The following is an 18615-nucleotide window of genomic DNA, read 5'->3' on the forward strand; positions in this document are numbered from 1 at the left end:
AACATGGTTTAACTTTTCTCTTTCTTTTGCCTGAGACTGTAAAGGCATTCAGTGCAGCAGACACAGCTGACTGTAGTTGTGCAGCAAAGCCCCCATGTAAATAAATACCACCAAGTGAGGACTGTGCAGAGCCACAGGGTACTGCTTGTGTAACATTTGGACATGTCCTGGATAACAGAGTCCTGAGAGGTGGAGGGCTCTAAAGGGTTACTAGAAAAAGCAGAAGAAAATTAAGAACCCTTTTTTGACTGCAAAACAGAAATTAAGCAAGACTGTGCAGGGGGATAAACTGTGGCTGAGAGACCTCCATAGAAGGATCATAGTTATCCTCTGTAAATGGAGTATTGAACACCCACAGCTATATGTAAGACCCTTCGCACAAAAATATGTTTAACTTTTCTCTTTAAAAATAAAACAGAGAATTGAAAAGGTCTCCTTGTGACATTTCTCTTTCTTTATAAATGGCACCACTAATATTCTCCACTAGGGCCGGGGGCACATACTGCCTGCCAGCAAGATGAAGAGAGACGTTGGGGTGGCCGCACTGAGAAAGAAAAGTGCTGAATATGATCAGTGAGAAAAACAGGAAGACTTGAGACTATGTGGAGCAGCGTTCTTAAACCCGCCACCTACTGTTCTCAAAGCGCGCAAAGCAGTGCATCAGCCACAATTGCGAAGAAAAAAACGCAGAAGGAATTTAGACCAAGAAAATAATACAAATAAAAGTGAGCCCCTCTTATACATGCCATCCTAATAAAAGTCCCCAAAAAGTTGCACCAAGCGGTCCGTTGTCTGAATGAGAGACACCAGAGACTCCTGAGAAAAGCCAGCCCTGCCCTATATGAAACACGGTTCCATTCTGCTCAGGCCATAAAATATCCAAAAACAGGTTATAATGAAGTCCCAAGACCATCACTGAGGGGAATAAGGTACCACATGGTCACCTGAGATGTGTTCCTTGATGAGTCCCTTAAGTATTAAAAGATTTAGAACCCTTTTAAAAAGCAAAGGACTTACCCTCCAAGGTCTCAGCTGTGGAGTAGACACAGCCCTTCCAGGTCTGCCAGCTTCTTTTACACATCTGACAGGGACCTGATTTATAAAGGAAAGCAGTGTAAGCTTACCCTGGTTGCCAGAGGGGGTGTTAGCAGATACACACCGGAAGGAGGACAGAGAAGGTTCCCTGTGACATCCAGTAGCTAACTTTCACCACAACTCTTACTAAAAGGATCACATGGTTAATATGTGAACAACAGTCCGTCTTGCAGGGAAACTACCCATTAAAGGACTTCCAGAATCTTCAAAGCACTTTCTTCGCCAACCTCCTAGTTAACAGAGGCAAAGAATGACTGGGGGAGTAAGGGAAGTGGGAGGGATACTTATAGCTTTGGCTGAGGTGTCTTTGCCTCCACTAGGTGACCGGGTGTTGTATTTCCAACAGTAATGAATGAATTTGTGGACTCTCCCTGCCATTGGAAAGAAATTGTTAATTTGACGACTCCGGTTTGATTACTCTGTATATGCCTTTAAATACTTCCCTACAATAATACCCGATTCTGGGCCCCTGCTAGTGTTAAATATATCAATTTGTCCTTTTTAATGAACATGATGTTTAGATAGCACTATGCACCTTGTTTAGACTGTGCTCGAGTTTGTTATAAATAAAGTGGAAAAATAAGAAAATAAAGAAAAACACAATATTCTACAATTACAAAAGCTTTTTAATTAACATATCTACATAAAAGCCAAGTGCTATAAAGTTATTATACAGTTTGTAGCGATTTATACTATGATGTTCTGTCATCATATAAAATTAGGAAGCTCTCACCACTAGTTAATCATTTGGTATTGTGCATAATTAGAGAAGTGTTGTAGACCCCAGTGACAGTGATAATGGTCTGTGATTTGCTTGAGATGGATTTACCTACTTCTTTCCATTCTCTAATCCAACCAAAGTAATTCCTTCCAAGTCTCAATCCAGAGATGACAACACAGAACAAATGATTTTTCTATCCTCTAGTAACATCCTCTCACGTTCTATGCACTGAGTTCTCTTTTCATGACACAGTCTGGAGCTGTGAGAGGTCATCCCCTGGTTATAACTGTGGTGGCACTGTGTGAGGTCATCCCTGGTTATAACTGTGGTGACACTGTGTGAGGTCATCCCCTGGTTATAACTGTGGTGGCACTGTGTGAGGTCATCCCCTGGTTATAACTGTGGTGGCACTGTGTGAGGTCATCCCCTGGTTATAACTGTGGTGGCACTGCGTGAGGTCATCCCCTGGTTATAACTGTGGTGGCATGTGCTGTCTTCTCTCAAGGAAACGTCTGTACCATCATAGATGCCCCGATAAACAGAGCAGCAGCAGCACATGAATGGTGAGCAGGTAAAGTCCAAACAGCAAAGGAGTCCGGGTGCGATAGAAATAAATGTGATGCAGTAATCTGCGCAGAGATGAACTCCTGGCCTGTTATGAGGAAAGTAAGTAGAGTCAGGGCAAAGAGGAGAAATGATTTTAAGTGATGAAAAGAAAGAGTTTATGGTGAAGTGGGGGAAGCAGACTGGAATAAGGAGGGAGGACATGATGGAGATTAAAAATAAATAAATTCAAGGACAGAAGAGCGCAGAAAGGGAAGGAGGAATCAAAAGGCAGTGGCAGATGTTATGGTGAATACAACAGAGAGAGATGGAATTATACAGAAAGAGCGGAAACATAAAACTATAAAGACAAAACGGTAATGCAATGCCAAAGTCATATGATGGGTCTGGTGTTACAGAAGAAAAATGTGTATTGCGCAAGCTCGTGTCTTCTGCCTCCTCCTATTGGTCCGGAGGGGAACACATAAAAACCCTTAGACTCTCACTATCTGATGTAAGAAAACTCATTTTGCACAGTAACAACATCATTTCTAACCAGATCATAAGTACCTAGATAAAAAATCTACCCAGTACTGCTGATGTTATATCATCTACACAAGTCTGGTGTACGGTACTACTGATACTATAGTATCTATATAAGGCTTGATGCACAGTACTGCTGATGTTATATCATCTACACAAGTCTGGTTTAAGGTACTACTGATACTATAGTATCTATATAAGGCCTGATGCACAGTACTGCTGATGCCTCTGTACCTACACAAGTCTGGTGTAAGATACTACTGATACTATAGTATCTCTATAAAGCCTGATGCACAGTACTGCTGATGATTCTGTACCTACACAAGTCTGGTGTAAGATACTACTGATACTATAGTATCTCTATAAGGCCTGATGCACAGTACTGCTGATGCTTCTGTAACTACACAAGTCTGGTGTAAGATACTACTGATACTATAGTATCTATATAAGGCCTTATCCACAGTACTGCTGATGCTTCTGTACATACACAAGTCTGGTGTAAGATACTACTGATACTATAGTATCTCTATAAGGCCTGATGCACAGTACTACTGATGCTTCTGTACCTACACATGTCTGGTGTAAGATACTACAAATACTATAGTATCTATATAAGGCCTTATCCACAGTACTGCTGATGCTTCTGTACATACACAAGTCTGGTGTAAGATACTACTGATACTATAGTATCTCTATAAGGCCTGATGCACAGTACTACTGATGCTTCTGTACCTACACATGTCTGGTGTAAGATACTACTAATACTATAGTATCTCTATAAGGCCTGATGCACAGTACTACTGATGCTTCTGTATATACACAAGTCTGGTGTAAGATACTACTGATACTATAGTATCTATATAAGGCTTGATGCACAGTACTGCTGATGTTATATCATCTACACAAGTCTGGTTTAAGGTACTACTGATACTATAGTATCTATATAAGGCCTGATGCACAGTACTGCTGATGATTCTGTACCTACACAAGTCTGGTGTAAGATACTACTGATACTATAGTATCTATATAAGGCCTGATGCACAGTACTGCTGATGCTTCTGTACCTACACAAATCTGGTGTAAGATACTACTGATACTATAGTATCTCTATAAGGTCTGATGCACAGTAATGCTGATACTTCTGTACCTATACAAGTCTGGTGTAAGATACTACTGATACTATAGTATCTATATAAGGCCTGATGCACAGTACTGCTGATGCTTCTGTAACTACACAAGTCTGGTGTAAGGTACTACTGATACTATAGTATCTATATAAGGCCTTATCCACAGTACTGCTGATGCTTCTGTACATACACAAGTCTGGTGTAAGATACTACTGATACTATAGTATCTATATAAGGCCTTATCCACAGTACTACTGATGCTTCTGTACATACACAAGTCTGGTGTAAGATACTACTGATACTATAGTATCTATATAAGGCCTGATGCACAGTACTGCTGATGCTTCTGTACCTACACAAGTCTGGTGTAAGATATTAATTATACTATAGTATCTCTATAAGGCCTGATGCACAGTACTGCTGATGCTTCAGTACCTACACAAGTCTGGTGTAAGATACTACTGATACTATAGTATCTCTATAAGGCCTGATGCACAGTACTGCTGATGCTTCTGTATCTACACAAGTCTGGTGTAAGATACTACTGATACTATAGTATCTCTATACGGTCTGATGCACAGTACTGCTGATACTTCTGTACCTACACAAGTCTGGTGTAAGATACTACTGATACTATAGTATCTCTATAAAGCCTGATGCACAGTACTGCTGATGCTTCTGTACCTACACAAGTCTGGTGTAAGGTACTACTGATACTATAGTATCTCTATACGGTCTGATGCACAGTACTGCTGATACTTCTGTACCTACACAAGTCTGGTGTAAGATACTACTGATACTATAGTATCTCTATAAAGCCTGATGCACAGTACTGCTGATGCTTCTGTACCTACACAAGTCTGGTTTAAAATACTAATGATACTATAGTATCTCTATTAAGCCTGATGCACAGTACTGCTGATGCTTCTGTACCTACACAAGTCTGATGTAAGATACTACTGAAACTATAGTATCTATATAAGGCCTGATACACAGTACTACTGATACTTCTGTACCTACACAAGTTTGGTGTAAGATACTACTGATACTATATTATCTCTACAAAGCCTTATGTACAGTACTGCTGATGCTTCTGTACCTACACAAGTCTGGTGTAAGATACTACTGATACTATAGTATCTATATAAGGCCTGATGCACAGTACTGCTGATGCTTCTGTACCTACACATGCCTGGTTTAAGATACTACTAATACTATAGTATCTCTATAAAGCCTGATGCACAGTACTGCTGATGATTCTGTACCTACACAAGTCTGGTGTAAGATACTACTGATACTATAGTATCTCTATAAGGTCTGATGCACAGTACTGCTGATGCTTCTGTACCTACACAAGTCTGGTGTAAGATACTACTGATACTATAGTATCTCTATAAGGCCTGATGCACAGTACTGCTGATGCTTCTGTACCTACACAAGTCTGGTGTAAGATACTACTGATACTATAGTATCTCTATAAGGCCTGATGCACAGTACTGCTGATGCTTCTGTATCTACACAAGTCTGGTGTAAGATACTACCTCTATAAGGCCTGATGCACAGTACTGCTGATGCTTCTGGATCTACACAAATCTGGTGTAAGATACTACTGATACTATAGTATCTCTATAAGGCCTGATGCACAGTACTGCTGATGCTTCTGGTTCTACACAAGTCTGGTGTAAGATACTACTGATACTATAGTATCTCTATAAGGCCTGATGCACAGTACTGCTGATGCTTCTGTACCTACACAAGTCTGGTGTAAGATACTACCTCTATAAGGCCTGATGCACAGTACTGCTGATGCTTCTGGTTCTACACAAATCTGGTGTAAGATACTACTGATACTATAGTATCTCTATAAAGCCTGATGCACAGTACTGCTGATGATTCTGTACCTACACAAGTCTGGTGTAAGATACTACTGATACTATAGTATCTCTATAAGGCCTTATGCACAGTACTGCTGATGCTTCTGTACCTACACAAGTCTGGTGTAAGATATTACTGATACTATAGTATTTCTATAAGGCCTGATGCACAGTACTGCTGATGCTTCTGTACCTACACAAGTCTGGTGTAAGATACTACTGATACTATAGTATCTCTATAAGGCCTGATGCACAGTACTGCTGATGCTTCTGTATCTACACAAGTCTGGTGTAAGATAAAACCTCTATAAGGCCTGATGCACAGTACTGCTGATCCTTCTGGTTCTACACAAGTCTGGTGTAAGATACTACTGATACTATAGTATTTCTATAAGGCCTGATGCACAGTACTGCTGATGCTTCTGGTTCTATACAAGTCTGGTGTAAGATACTACTGATACTATAGTATCTCTATAAGGCCTGATGCACAGTACTGCTGATGCTTCTGTACCTACACAAGTCTGGTGTAAGTTATTACTGATACTATAGTATCTCTATAAGGCCTGATGCACAGTACTGCTGATGCTTCTGTACCTACACAAGTCTGGTGTAAGATACTACTGATACTATAGTATCGCTATAAGGCCTTATGCACAGTACTACTGATGCTTCTGTACCTACACAAGTCTGGTGTAAGATACTACTGATACTATAGTATCTATATAAAGCCTGATGCACAGTACGGCTGATGATTCTGTACCTACACAAGTCTGGTGTAAGATACTACTGATACTATAGTATCTCTATAAGGTCTGATGCACAGTACTGCTGATGCTTCTGTACCTACACAAGTCTGGTGTAAGATACTACTGATACTATAGTATCTCTATAAAGCCTGATGCACAGTACTGCTGATGATTCTGTACCTACACAAGTCAAGTGTAAGATACTACTGATACTATAGTATCTCTATAAGGCCTGATGCACAGTACTGCTGATGCTTCTGGTTCTACACAAGTCTGGCGTAAGATACTACTGATACTATAGTATCTCTATAAAGCCTGATGCACAGTACTACTGATACTTCTGTACCTACACAAGTCTGGTGTAAGATACTACTGATACTATAGTATCTATATAAAGCCTGATGCACAGTACTGCTGATGATTCTGTACCTACACAAGTCTGGTGTAAGATATTACTGATACTATAGTATTTCTATAAGGCCTGATGCACAGTACTGCTGATGCTTCTGTACCTACACAAGTCTGGTGTAAGATATTACTGATACTATAGTATCTCTATAAAGCCTGATGCACAGTACTACTGATGTTTCTGTACCTACACAAGTCTGGTGTAAGGTATTATTGATACTATAGTATCTCTATAAAGTCTGATGCACAGTACTGCTGATGCTTCTGCACCTACACAAGTCTGGTGTAAGATACTACTGATACTATAGTATCTCTATAAGGCCTGATGCACAGTACTGCTGATGCTTCTGTACCTACACAAGTCTAGTGTAAGATACTACTGATACTATAGTATCTCTATAAAGCCTGATGCACAGTACTGCTGATGCTTCTGGTTCTACACAAGTCTGGCGTAAGATACTAATGATACTATAGTATCTCTATAAAGCCTGATGCACAGTACTACTGATACTTCTGTACCTACACAGGTCTGGTGTAAGATACTACTGATACTATAGTATCTCTATAAAGCCTGACGCACAGTACTGCTGATGCTTCTGTTCCTACACAAGTCTGGTGTAAGATACTACTGATACTTTAGTATCTCTATAAAGCCTGATGCACAGTACTGCTGATGCTTCTGTACCTACACAAGTCTGGTGTAAGATACTACTGATACTATAGTATCTCTATAAGGCCTGATGCACAGTACTGCTGATGCTTCTGTACCTACACATGTCTGGTATAAGATACTACTAATACTATAGTATCTCTATAAAGCCTGATGCACAGTACTGCTGATGCTTCTGGTTCTACACAAGTCTGGTGTAAGATACTACTGATACTATAGTATCTATATAAGGTCTGATGCACAGTAATGCTGATACTTCTGTACCTACACAAGTCTGGTGTAAGATACTACTGATACTATAGGATGTCTATAAAGCCTGATGCACAGTACTGCTGATGCTTCTGTACCTACACAAGTCTGGTGTAAGTTATTACTGATACTATAGTATCTCTATAAGGCCTGATGCACAGTACTGCTGATGCTTCTGTACCTACACAAGTCTGGTGTAAGATATTACTGATACTATAGTATGTCTATAAAGCCTGATGCACAGTACTGCTGATGCTTCTGTACCTACACAAGTCTGCTGTAAGATACTACTGATACTATAGTATGTCTATAAAGCCTGATGCACAGTACTGCTGATGCTTCTGTACCTACACAAGTCTGGTGTAAGATATTACTGATACTATAGTATGCCTATAAAGCCTGATGCACAGTACTGCTGATGCTTCTGGTTCTACACAAGTCTGGTGTAAGATACTACTGATACTATAGTATCTCTATAAAGCCTGATGCACAGTACTGCTGATGCTTCTGTATCTACACAAGTCTGGTGTAAGATACTACTGATACTATATTATCTCTATAAAGCCTGATGCACAGTACTGCTGATGCTTCTGTACCTACACAAGTCTGGTGTAAGGTATTACTGATACTATAGTATCTCTATAAAGCCTGATGCACAGAACTGCTGATGCTTCTGTACCTACACAAGTCTGGTGTAAGATACTACTGATACTAAAGTATCTCTATAAGGCCTGATGCACAGTACTGCTGATGCTTCTGGTTCTACACAAGTCTGGTGTAAGATACTACTGATACTATAGTATCTCTATAAGGCCCGATGCACAGTACTGCTGATGCTTCTGTACCTACACAAGTCTGGTGTAAGATACTACTGATACTATAGTATCTCTATAAGGCCTGATGCACAGTACTGCTGATGCTTCTGGTTCTACACAAGTCTGGTGTAAGATACTACTGATACTATAATATGTCTCTATAAGGCCTGATGCACAGTACTGCTGATGCTTCTGTACCTACACAAGTCTGGTGTAAGATACTACTGATACTATAGTATCTCTATAAAGCCTGATGCACAGTACTGCTGATGCTTCTGTACCTACACAAGTCTGGTGTAAGATACTACTGATACTATAGTATCTCTATAAGGTCTGATGCACAGTACTGCTGATGCTTCTGTACCTACACATGTCTGGTGTAAGGTATTACTGATACTATAGTATCTCTATAAAGCCTGATGCACAGTACTGCTGATGCTTCTGTACCTACACAAGTCTGGTGTAAGATATTACTGATACTATAGTATTTCTATAAGGCCTGATGCCCAGTACTGCTGATGCTTCTGTACCTACACAAGTCTGGTGTAAGATACTACTGATACTATAGTATCTCTATAAAGCCTGATGCACAGTACTGCTGATGCTTCTGTACCTACACAAGTCTGGTGTAAGATACTACTGATACTATAGTATCTCTATAAGGTCTGATGCACAGTACTGCTGATGCTTCTGTACCTACACATGTCTGGTGTAAGGTATTACTGATACTATAGTATCTCTATAAAGCCTGATGCACAGTACTGCTGATGATTCTGTACCTACACAAGTCTGGTGTAAGATACTACTGATACTATAGTATCTCTATAAGGTCTGATGCACAGTACTGCTGATGCTTCTGTACCTACACAAGTCTGGTGTAAGATACTACTGATACTATAGTATCTCTATAAGGCCTGATGCACAGTACTGCTGATGCTTCTGGTTCTACACAAGTCTGGTGTAAGATACTACTGATACTATAGTATCTCTATAAGGCCTGATGCACAGTACTGCTGATGCTTCTGTACCTACACAAGTCTGGTGTAAGATACTACTGATACTATAGTATCTCTATAAGGCCTGATGCACAGTACTGCTGATGCTTCTGTACCTACACAAGTCTGGTGTAAGATATTACTGATACTATAGTATGTCTATAAAGCCTGATGCACAGTACTGCTGATGCTTCTGTACCTACACAAGTCTGCTGTAAGATACTACTGATACTATAGTATGTCTATAAAGCCTGATGCACAGTACTGCTGATGCTTCTGTACCTACACAAGTCTGGTGTAAGATATTACTGATACTATAGTATGTCTATAAAGCCTGATGCACAGTACTGCTGATGCTTCTGGTTCTACACAAGTCTGGTGTAAGATACTACTGATACTATAGTATCTCTATAAAGCCTGATGCACAGTACTGCTGATGCTTCTGTACCTACACAAGTCTGGTGTAAGATACTACTGATACTATAGTATCTCTATAAGGCCTGATGCACAGTACTGCTGATGCTTCTGGTTCTACACAAGTCTGGTGTAAGATACTACTGATACTATAGTATCTCTATAAGGCCTGATGCACAGTACTGCTGATGCTTCTGTACCTACACAAGTCTGGTGTAAGATACTACTGATACTATAGTATCTCTATAGGGCCTGATGCACAGTACTGCTGATGCTTCTGTAACTACACAAGTCTGGTGTAAGATACTACTGATACTATAGTATGTCTATAAAGCCTGATGCACAGTACTGCTGATGCTTCTGGTTCTACACAAGTCTGGTGTAAGATACTAATGATACTATAGTATCTCTATAAGGCCTGATGCACAGTACTGCTGATGCTTCTGTACCTACACAAGTCTGGTGTAAGATACTACTGATACTATAGTATCTCTATAGGGCCTGATGCACAGTACTGCTGATGCTTCTGGTTCTACACAAGTCTGGTGTAAGATACTACTGATACTATAGTATCTCTATAAGGCCTGATGCACAGTACTGCTGATGCTTCTGTACCTACACAAGTCTGGTGTAAGATACTACTGATACTATAGTATCTCTATAAGGCCTGATGCACAGTACTGCTGATACTTCTGTACCTACACAAGTCTGGTGTAAGATACTACTGATACTATAGTATCTCTACAAGGCCTGATGCACAGTACTGCTGATGCTTCTGTACCTACACAAGTCTGGTGTAAGATACTACTGATACTATAGTATCTCTATAAAGCCTGATGCATAGTACTGCTGATGCTTCTGTACCTACACAAGTCTGGTGTAAGATACTACTGATACTATAGTATCTCTATAAAGCCAGATGCACAGTACTGCTGATGCTTCTGTACCTACACAAGTCTGATGTAAGATACTACTGATACTATAGTATCTCTATAACGTCTGATGCACAGTACTACTGATACTTCTGTAGCTACACAAGTCTGGTGTAAGATATTACTGATACTATAGTATCTCTATAAGGCTTGATGCACAGTACTGCTGATGCTTCTGGTTCTACACAAGTCTGGAGTAAGATACTACTGATACTATAGTATCTCTATAAGGCTTGATGCACAGTACTGCTGATGCTTCTGTAACTTCACAAGTCTGGTGTAAGATACTACTGATACTATAGTATCTCTATAAGGCCTAATGCACAGTACTGCTGATGTTTCTGGTTCTACACAAGTCTGGACTCAGTAAAAGCAGCAGGAACTAAGGGCTACCACAGGAAATACTGATTGATTTGTGAAAGTTCTTCTCTATAAATTTTATATTCTCTGAACAGGTGAACTCGTAAAGCTTTACCAGACGGCTGTGAGAAGCTATTGGAAAATCATATACCCAATTTATTTGATGCTGAAGTAGGGGGCAAAGGCAGTTGCCAGTTAGAGGGGAGCAGACACAGGTGGTTATCAGAACGTGGTAGAGGAGGCAGTTGACAGATGGTCTGTAGCAGATGACAAAGGATTTAGCAGGAAGACAGGGCAAACAGTGGGTAAGAGTCACGAGAGTTTAACATAGGAAAATGATAATCTGTTGAAGAAACAGTGTAGAAACAATTGACAGATTCTGACAAACATTGACATGTGCCAGAAGGAAGGGAAGGGGACTACTCACCTTGCTCTTCATGATTTCCTGGGGCTCTATCAGCAGCGACAACTCATTGGCTCCCTCAGAGGATGACCACCTGTGTGACTGTAACCTGCCAGGCGACAACAATACAGATAACGTCACCAGCTCCATCACCACAGCTTTTAATCACATAGTTCTAGTGCGCACCCACCTCATCACCGTCTCCTTCATCTCCTGCACCCTCTCATCTGACCGCTCACGTTCCTCTCTCAGCTGCTGCTCCAGATCTCTTTTCACTTGTTCAGCCTCAATATTCTGTTGTTTCATTTGCAGATATCTGGGAAAATGGCAGATATAAAAGTAAACCAATTCAACCCTGTAGCTCCACTCCCTCCAGCTCTGCCTCCATCCATCCAGCCTTTCGCTCTTTCCCCCCCGCCCCGGCTCTGCCTCCACCCAGCCCATCTGTTCCGCTCCCCCTGACTCTGCCTCCACCCAGCCCATCTGTTCCGCTCCCCCTGACTCTGCCTCCATCCAGCCCATCGGTTTCGCTCCCCCTGACTCTGCCTCCATCCAGCCCATCTGTTCCGCTCCCCCTGACTCTGCCTCCATCCAGCCCATCTGTTCCGCTCCCCCTGACTCTGCCTCCATCCAGCCCATCTGTTCCGCTCCCACCCGGCTCTGCCTCCATCCAGCCTATCTGTTCCGCTCCCCCAGGCTCAGCCTCCATCCAGCCCATCTGTTCCGCTCCCCCAGGCTCAGCCTCTATCCAGCCCATCTGTTCCGCTCCCCCCCAGCCCAGCCTCATCCAGACCATCTGTTCCGCTCCCCCCGGCTCTGCCACCATCCAGCCTATCCACTCCGCTCACCCGACTCTGGCTTCATCTAGCCCATCTGTTCCGCTCCCTCCCGGCCCAGCCTCATCCAGCCCATCTGTTCCGCTCCCCCCGGCTCTGCCTCCATCCAGACCATCTGTTCCGCTCCCCCTGGCTCTGCCTCCATCCAGCCCATCTGTTCCGCTCCCCCTGGCTCTGCCTCCATCCAGCCCATCTGTTCCGCTCCCCCAGGCTCAGCCTTCATCCAGCCCATCTGTTCCGCTCCCCCTGACTCTGCCTCCACCCAGCCCATCTGTTCCGCTCCCCCTGACTCTGCCTCCATCCAGCCCATCGGTTTCGCTCCCCCTGACTCTGCCTCCATCCAGCCCATCTGTTCCGCTCCCCCTGACTCTGCCTCCATCCAGCCCATCTGTTCCGCTCCCCCTGACTCTGCCTCCATCCAGCCCATCTGTTCCGCTCCCACCCGGCTCTGCCTCCATCCAGCCTATCTGTTCCGCTCCCCCAGGCTCAGCCTCCATCCAGCCCATCTGTTACGCTCCCCCTGGCTCTGCCTCCATCCAGCCCATCTGTTCCGCTCCCCCAGGCTCAGCCTCTATCCAGCCCATCTGTTCCGCTCCCCCCCAGCCCAGCCTCATCCAGACCATCTGTTCCGCTCCCCCCGGCTCTGCCACCATCCAGCCTATCCACTCCGCTCACCCGACTCTGGCTTCATCTAGCCCATCTGTTCCGCTCCCTCCCGGCCCAGCCTCATCCAGCCCATCTGTTCCGCTCCCCCCGGCTCTGCCTCCATCCAGTCCATCTGTTCCGCTCCCCCTGGCTCTGCCTCCATCCAGCCCATCTGTTCCGCTCCCCCTGGCTCTGCCTCCATCCAGCCCATCTGTTCCGCTCCCCCAGGCTCAGCCTTCATCCAGCCCATCTGTTCCGCTCCCCCCAGGCTCAGCCTCCATCCAGTCCATCTGTTCCGCTCCCCCCCTGCCCAGCCTCATCTAGCCCATCTGTTCCGCTCCCCCCGGCTCTGCCACCATCCAGCCTATCCACTCTGCTCACCTGGCTCTGGCTTCATCTAGCCTATCCGCTCCACCCTGACTCAGCCTCCATCCAGCCCATCTGTTCCGCTCCCCTCCGGCCCAGCCTCATCCAGCCCATCTGTTCCGCTCCCCCCGGCTCTGCCTCCATCCAGCCCATCTGTTCCACTCCCCCGGCTCTGCCTCCATCCAGTCTATCCACTCCGCTCCCCCAGCTCTGGCTTCCTCTAGCCTATTCGCTCCACCCTGGCTTGGCCTCCATCCAGCTCATCTGTTCCGCTCCCCCCGGCTCTGCCTTCATCTAGCCTATACACCCCGCTCTGCCTTCATTCAGTCTTATGTATTCTGCTCCCCCCGGCTTGGCCTCCATCCAGCTCATCTGTTCCGCTCCCCCTGGCTCTGCCTCCATTTAGCCTATCTGCTCTTCGGCTTTGCACCCATCCTACCTATCTGCCCCCCTGGCTTTGCACTCTCCATTCTCATCTTACACCCAGGTCTACCTATCCCCCTAATACAATCATCTACCAAATGGTACCAGCAGGAAATGTTACCAACCTCTCTTGCAGCTCTCGCAATTCCGGTTGTGGTTCCTTCCTCTCTTGTGGTGCTCCTGGCGCTGAGTCACATGACTGTAGCTCCTGCACAAACTATAATGTAACAAGGGCTCATGAAAGGGTATTCGGTGAACTTATGCACCAGGACACCTCTATACAGCAGAGTATATGGTGACTGCGCTGTACAGAGAGTGTGTGAAGTAGTAGCGCTAGTCTAACACAGACCTTGTTGTTATAGAATAAAACAAATGTTTTAGAAGTCAAAAACATAATTTATGCTTACCTGATAAATTTATTTATTTCTGGATATGGTGAGTCCACAGAATCATCAATTACTAGTGGGGATATCACTCCTGGCCAGCAGGAGGAGGCAAATAGCACTACAGCAAAGCTGCTATATATATATCACTTCCCTTACAAATAATCCCGTCATTCGGCTGAAGGAAAAATGGAAAAAAAGAAGATAACACAAAAGTGTAGAGGTGCCTGAGGTTTTAGAAAAAATAACTGTCTTAAATAAAGGGTGGGCTGTGGTCTCACCATATCTGGAAAGAAATAAATTTATCAGATAAGCATAAATTATGTTTTCTTTCCTAAGATATGGTGAGTCCACGGAATCATCAATTACTAGTGGGAATCAATACCCAAGCTAGAGGACACAGATGATAAGGGAGGGACAAGACAGGTAGACCTAAACAGAAGGCACCACCACTTGAAGAACCCTTCTCCCAAAAGAAGCTTCAACTGAGGCAAAAGTATCAAATTTATAAAACTTTGAAAAAGTATGCAAAGAGGACCAAGTTGCAGCCTTGAAAATCTGTTCCACAGAAGCTTCATTTTAAAAGAAGAAACAGCCCTTGTGGAATGAGCAGTGATTCTCTCAGGTGGTTGCTGTCCAGCAGTCTCATAGGCCAAACGAATAATACTCCTTAGCCAAAGAGAACGAGAAGTAGCCGTAGCATTCTGACCCTTGCGCTTCCCAGAAAAACAAACAAACAAAGCAGAAGACTGACAAAAGAACGTCAATGCACGCACAACATCTAGGTTGTGCAACAAACGCTCCTTAGGAGAAGAAGGATTAGGACACAAAGAAGGAACCACAATTTCCTGATTATTATTCTTGTTTGAAACAACCTTAGGTAGGAAACCTAATTTAGTATGAAAAAACTGCAGAGTCGAGAGTTCCGAAACTCTCCGAGCAGAAGAAATAGCAACAAGAAACAAAACTTTCCAAGATAACATCTTGATATCTAAGCAATGCATAGGTTCAAATGGAGCACCTGTAAAACAAACTCTAAGAACAAGGTTAAGACTCTAGGGAGGAGTAACAGGCTTAAACACAGACCTGATCCTAGTCGAGGCCTGACAAAAAGATTGCACGTCTGGCGCATCCGCCAAACGCTTATGCAACAAAATAGACAACGCAGAAATTTGACCTTTCAGAGTACTAGCTGCCAAACGCTTCTCCAGACCCTCCTGGAGAAAAGACAAAGTCCTAGGAATCCTGACTCTACTCCAAGAGTAGCCTCTGGATTCACACCAATACAGATATTTACGCCATATATTATAGTAAATCTTTCTTGTCACAGGAGTACGAATCTGAATCATGGTCTCAATGACCGACTCTGAAAACCCACGCTTAGATAAAATAAAGTGTTCAATCTCCAAGCAGTCAGCTTCAGAGAAACGAGATTTGGATGAAGAAAAGGACCCTTAAGTAGAAGGTCCTTCCTCAGAGGGAGTCTCCACGGAGGTAGAGACGACATTTCCACTAGATCTGCATACCAGATCCTGCAAGGCCATGCCGGCGCTATGAGAATCACAGACGCCCTATCCTGCTTGACCCGAGCAATGACTCTTGGCAGGAGAGCGAAGAGGAAATACGTATGCTAGACTGAAATTCTAAGGGACCGCCAGAGCATCCATCAAGAAAGCCTGTGGATCCCTTGACATTCTGCCGAGAAGACATGAGATCCAGTTCTGGCTGTCCCCAATTGAGGATTAAACTGGAAAATACTTCCGGATGGAGTTCCCACTCCCCTGGATGAAAGGTCTGTCGGCTCAGAAAATCCGCCTCCCAATTGTCCACTCCTGGGATGTGGATGGCAGAAAGACAACAGTTGTGAGACTCTGCCCACTGGATTATTCGGGCCACCTCTGTCATGGCCAAGGAACTCCGAGTCCCCCCCTGGTGGGTGATGTATGCCACCGATGTTAAGTTGTCCGACTGGAACCTGATAAACCGGGATAAGGCTAACTGAGGCCAGGCCAGTAGAGCATTGAAAATCGCTCTCAGTTCTAGAATGTTTTTTCATATCCACACAAATAGAGATATCCTGCCAAGACATCTGATCAGACCATTCACCAGAGGGCATTTAACTTCAATCCTAATGCACACGAAACAGTAGTAAATTATAGTAGACTTAACTATGACTCCTAGAATAAAGCTGCTTTCCCATAATGTTAGGGGGCTCAACACAGACACTAAACGTAGGATTGCAATGAGTCAGTATATAGCCTTAATTGCCAATCTGTTGTTCCTACAGGAAACTCACCTTCTCAAAGAAAACATACTGAAATACTGGGCGAAACAATTTACTACACACTACCATGCAACAGCGCCAGCCAAGAAAAGGGGGGTTTCAATATTAATTAATTCCTCCATCGTATTTACTCACGATAGCTCTATAGTAGACCCGGAAGGGAGATACCTTATTGTGAGGGGGCGAATACTAGACTCAGAAGTAACCCTGTGCAACATATATGCCCCTAACGAGAATCAACACACATTCTTCATGCATATTTCTCAACTACTGACAAAGTGGTCACAAACCAAAATTATTTTAGCGCTGAACTTTAATATTACTATGGCCCCAATAAAACCAGACAATAATAGACCCCTAACCAACAAGAACCTTCGAAACAAACGCATTGTTAAATCTATCCAGGACTCACTTGCACTGCATTCCCTACTAGATACGTGGCATACACTATATGGTACAACTACCGATACTACATTTTACTCTGCGGCGCTCAACTCCTATATAAGGTTGGACTATATATAAGCAAGTCAGGTACTTCAAGCATACATGCATGAGTGTGGTCGGACCACTCTATAATTTCGCTAGACTTGGAAGGGCTGAGGGATGTACAAAGAAGTAGGACATGGACCCACGTCAAACCCGATATGTACATGGGCAGCACACAAGGCAGTGCTTAGGGGGCTACTTATACAGGAGAAAGCCAAATTAAACAAGAAGAGCAAAAATCATATAAAACAACTACTGTTAGTATATTTTAGATTACAATATAAATTATGACTATCTCATCAGTAATCTCCCATATATTTGTATTATTTTTCTGTAATTCTAATCAGGTGATATCTTTTAGAACACGGCAAATTATATTTGTGGAGTAAAGAGTATTCATTTTTGAAAAATATATACCGATTTATTAAACATTAAACAAGATACTAACAAGCGATATACCCATTTAATTATACACAAAACAAACTCTCTGATACACTATGAAATAAAATATGCTACCACACTTCGTTTTGATCCTATGGGTACAAATGTAACAGTGAAGTCTATAACAAGGTAAAATAAATCAGCATGAACCAATTATGCAATATGTGTTACTAACAACTGTTATTTAATACAATCTTAACTAAATATTACCATTACAATTATATCCGGATACTTAGCAATTTATAGCAATTAATCAGATTCAGAAGGTCACCTGAGACATCCAGCTTTATCAGGAGTCTGAGGACGGGCATCACAGCCCGAAAACGTTCACTCTTCAATAAATACTTTGTTTTATCACGGCAAGTGCCTCTTTTTGGATTACTGGCTCCCAAAAATCCACAAACCAGGGAAGCCAGGAAGACAAATAATAACAAGCATGGACACTCTGAGCAAATATCGGGCCTAGTGGAGAATATTCTTAAGCCTTTAGTTATTAACACCACTAGCTTTATAAAAGACACCACTGATTTTCTTAACAAAATCAGCCAGATAACAGAATTGCCAGAGGATACTATACTTGTGACAATGGATGTGGAATCCCTGTACAGCAATATTCCACATAAAGATGGTATTGATGCCTGCTTAAACTTTCTTTCCTCCAACAGCCCTAACCAGACATATAGTGCTTCTACAGTCAGTAAACTTACAGAATTTATACTTACTCACAATTATTTCATCTTCAACCACTCCATCTACTTATAAACCATGGGAACAGCCATGGGCACCAAAATGGCACCACAGTACGCAAACCTCTTCATGGCTGACTTAGAACAGAGATTCCTAGCCACTCACCCTC

At 43.0% G+C, this 18615-nt stretch overlaps 1 protein-coding gene across 1 annotated transcript in view; it reads right to left on the reverse strand.

Annotated features, from left to right (window-relative positions):
* Window positions 1–1700: 1700 nt before the first annotated feature.
* Window positions 1701–18615, reverse strand: part of LOC128662517 (golgin subfamily B member 1-like) — a 100059-nt gene continuing 83144 nt past the window's right edge. The window contains exons 2-5 of the mRNA XM_053716297.1: window positions 14291–14382; window positions 12086–12211; window positions 11920–12004; window positions 1701–2468 (exon numbers count right to left, since the gene is read on the reverse strand). Coding sequence (XP_053572272.1) covers window positions 2337–2468; window positions 11920–12004; window positions 12086–12201 — 333 coding nt within the window. The 5' untranslated portion in view covers window positions 12202–12211; window positions 14291–14382 and the 3' untranslated portion in view covers window positions 1701–2336. The remainder of the gene's footprint in view (window positions 2469–11919; window positions 12005–12085; window positions 12212–14290; window positions 14383–18615) is intronic.

Source organism: Bombina bombina, chromosome 6 (assembly GCF_027579735.1).
Source record: "Bombina bombina isolate aBomBom1 chromosome 6, aBomBom1.pri, whole genome shotgun sequence".
NCBI lineage: Eukaryota > Metazoa > Chordata > Amphibia > Anura > Bombinatoridae > Bombina > Bombina bombina.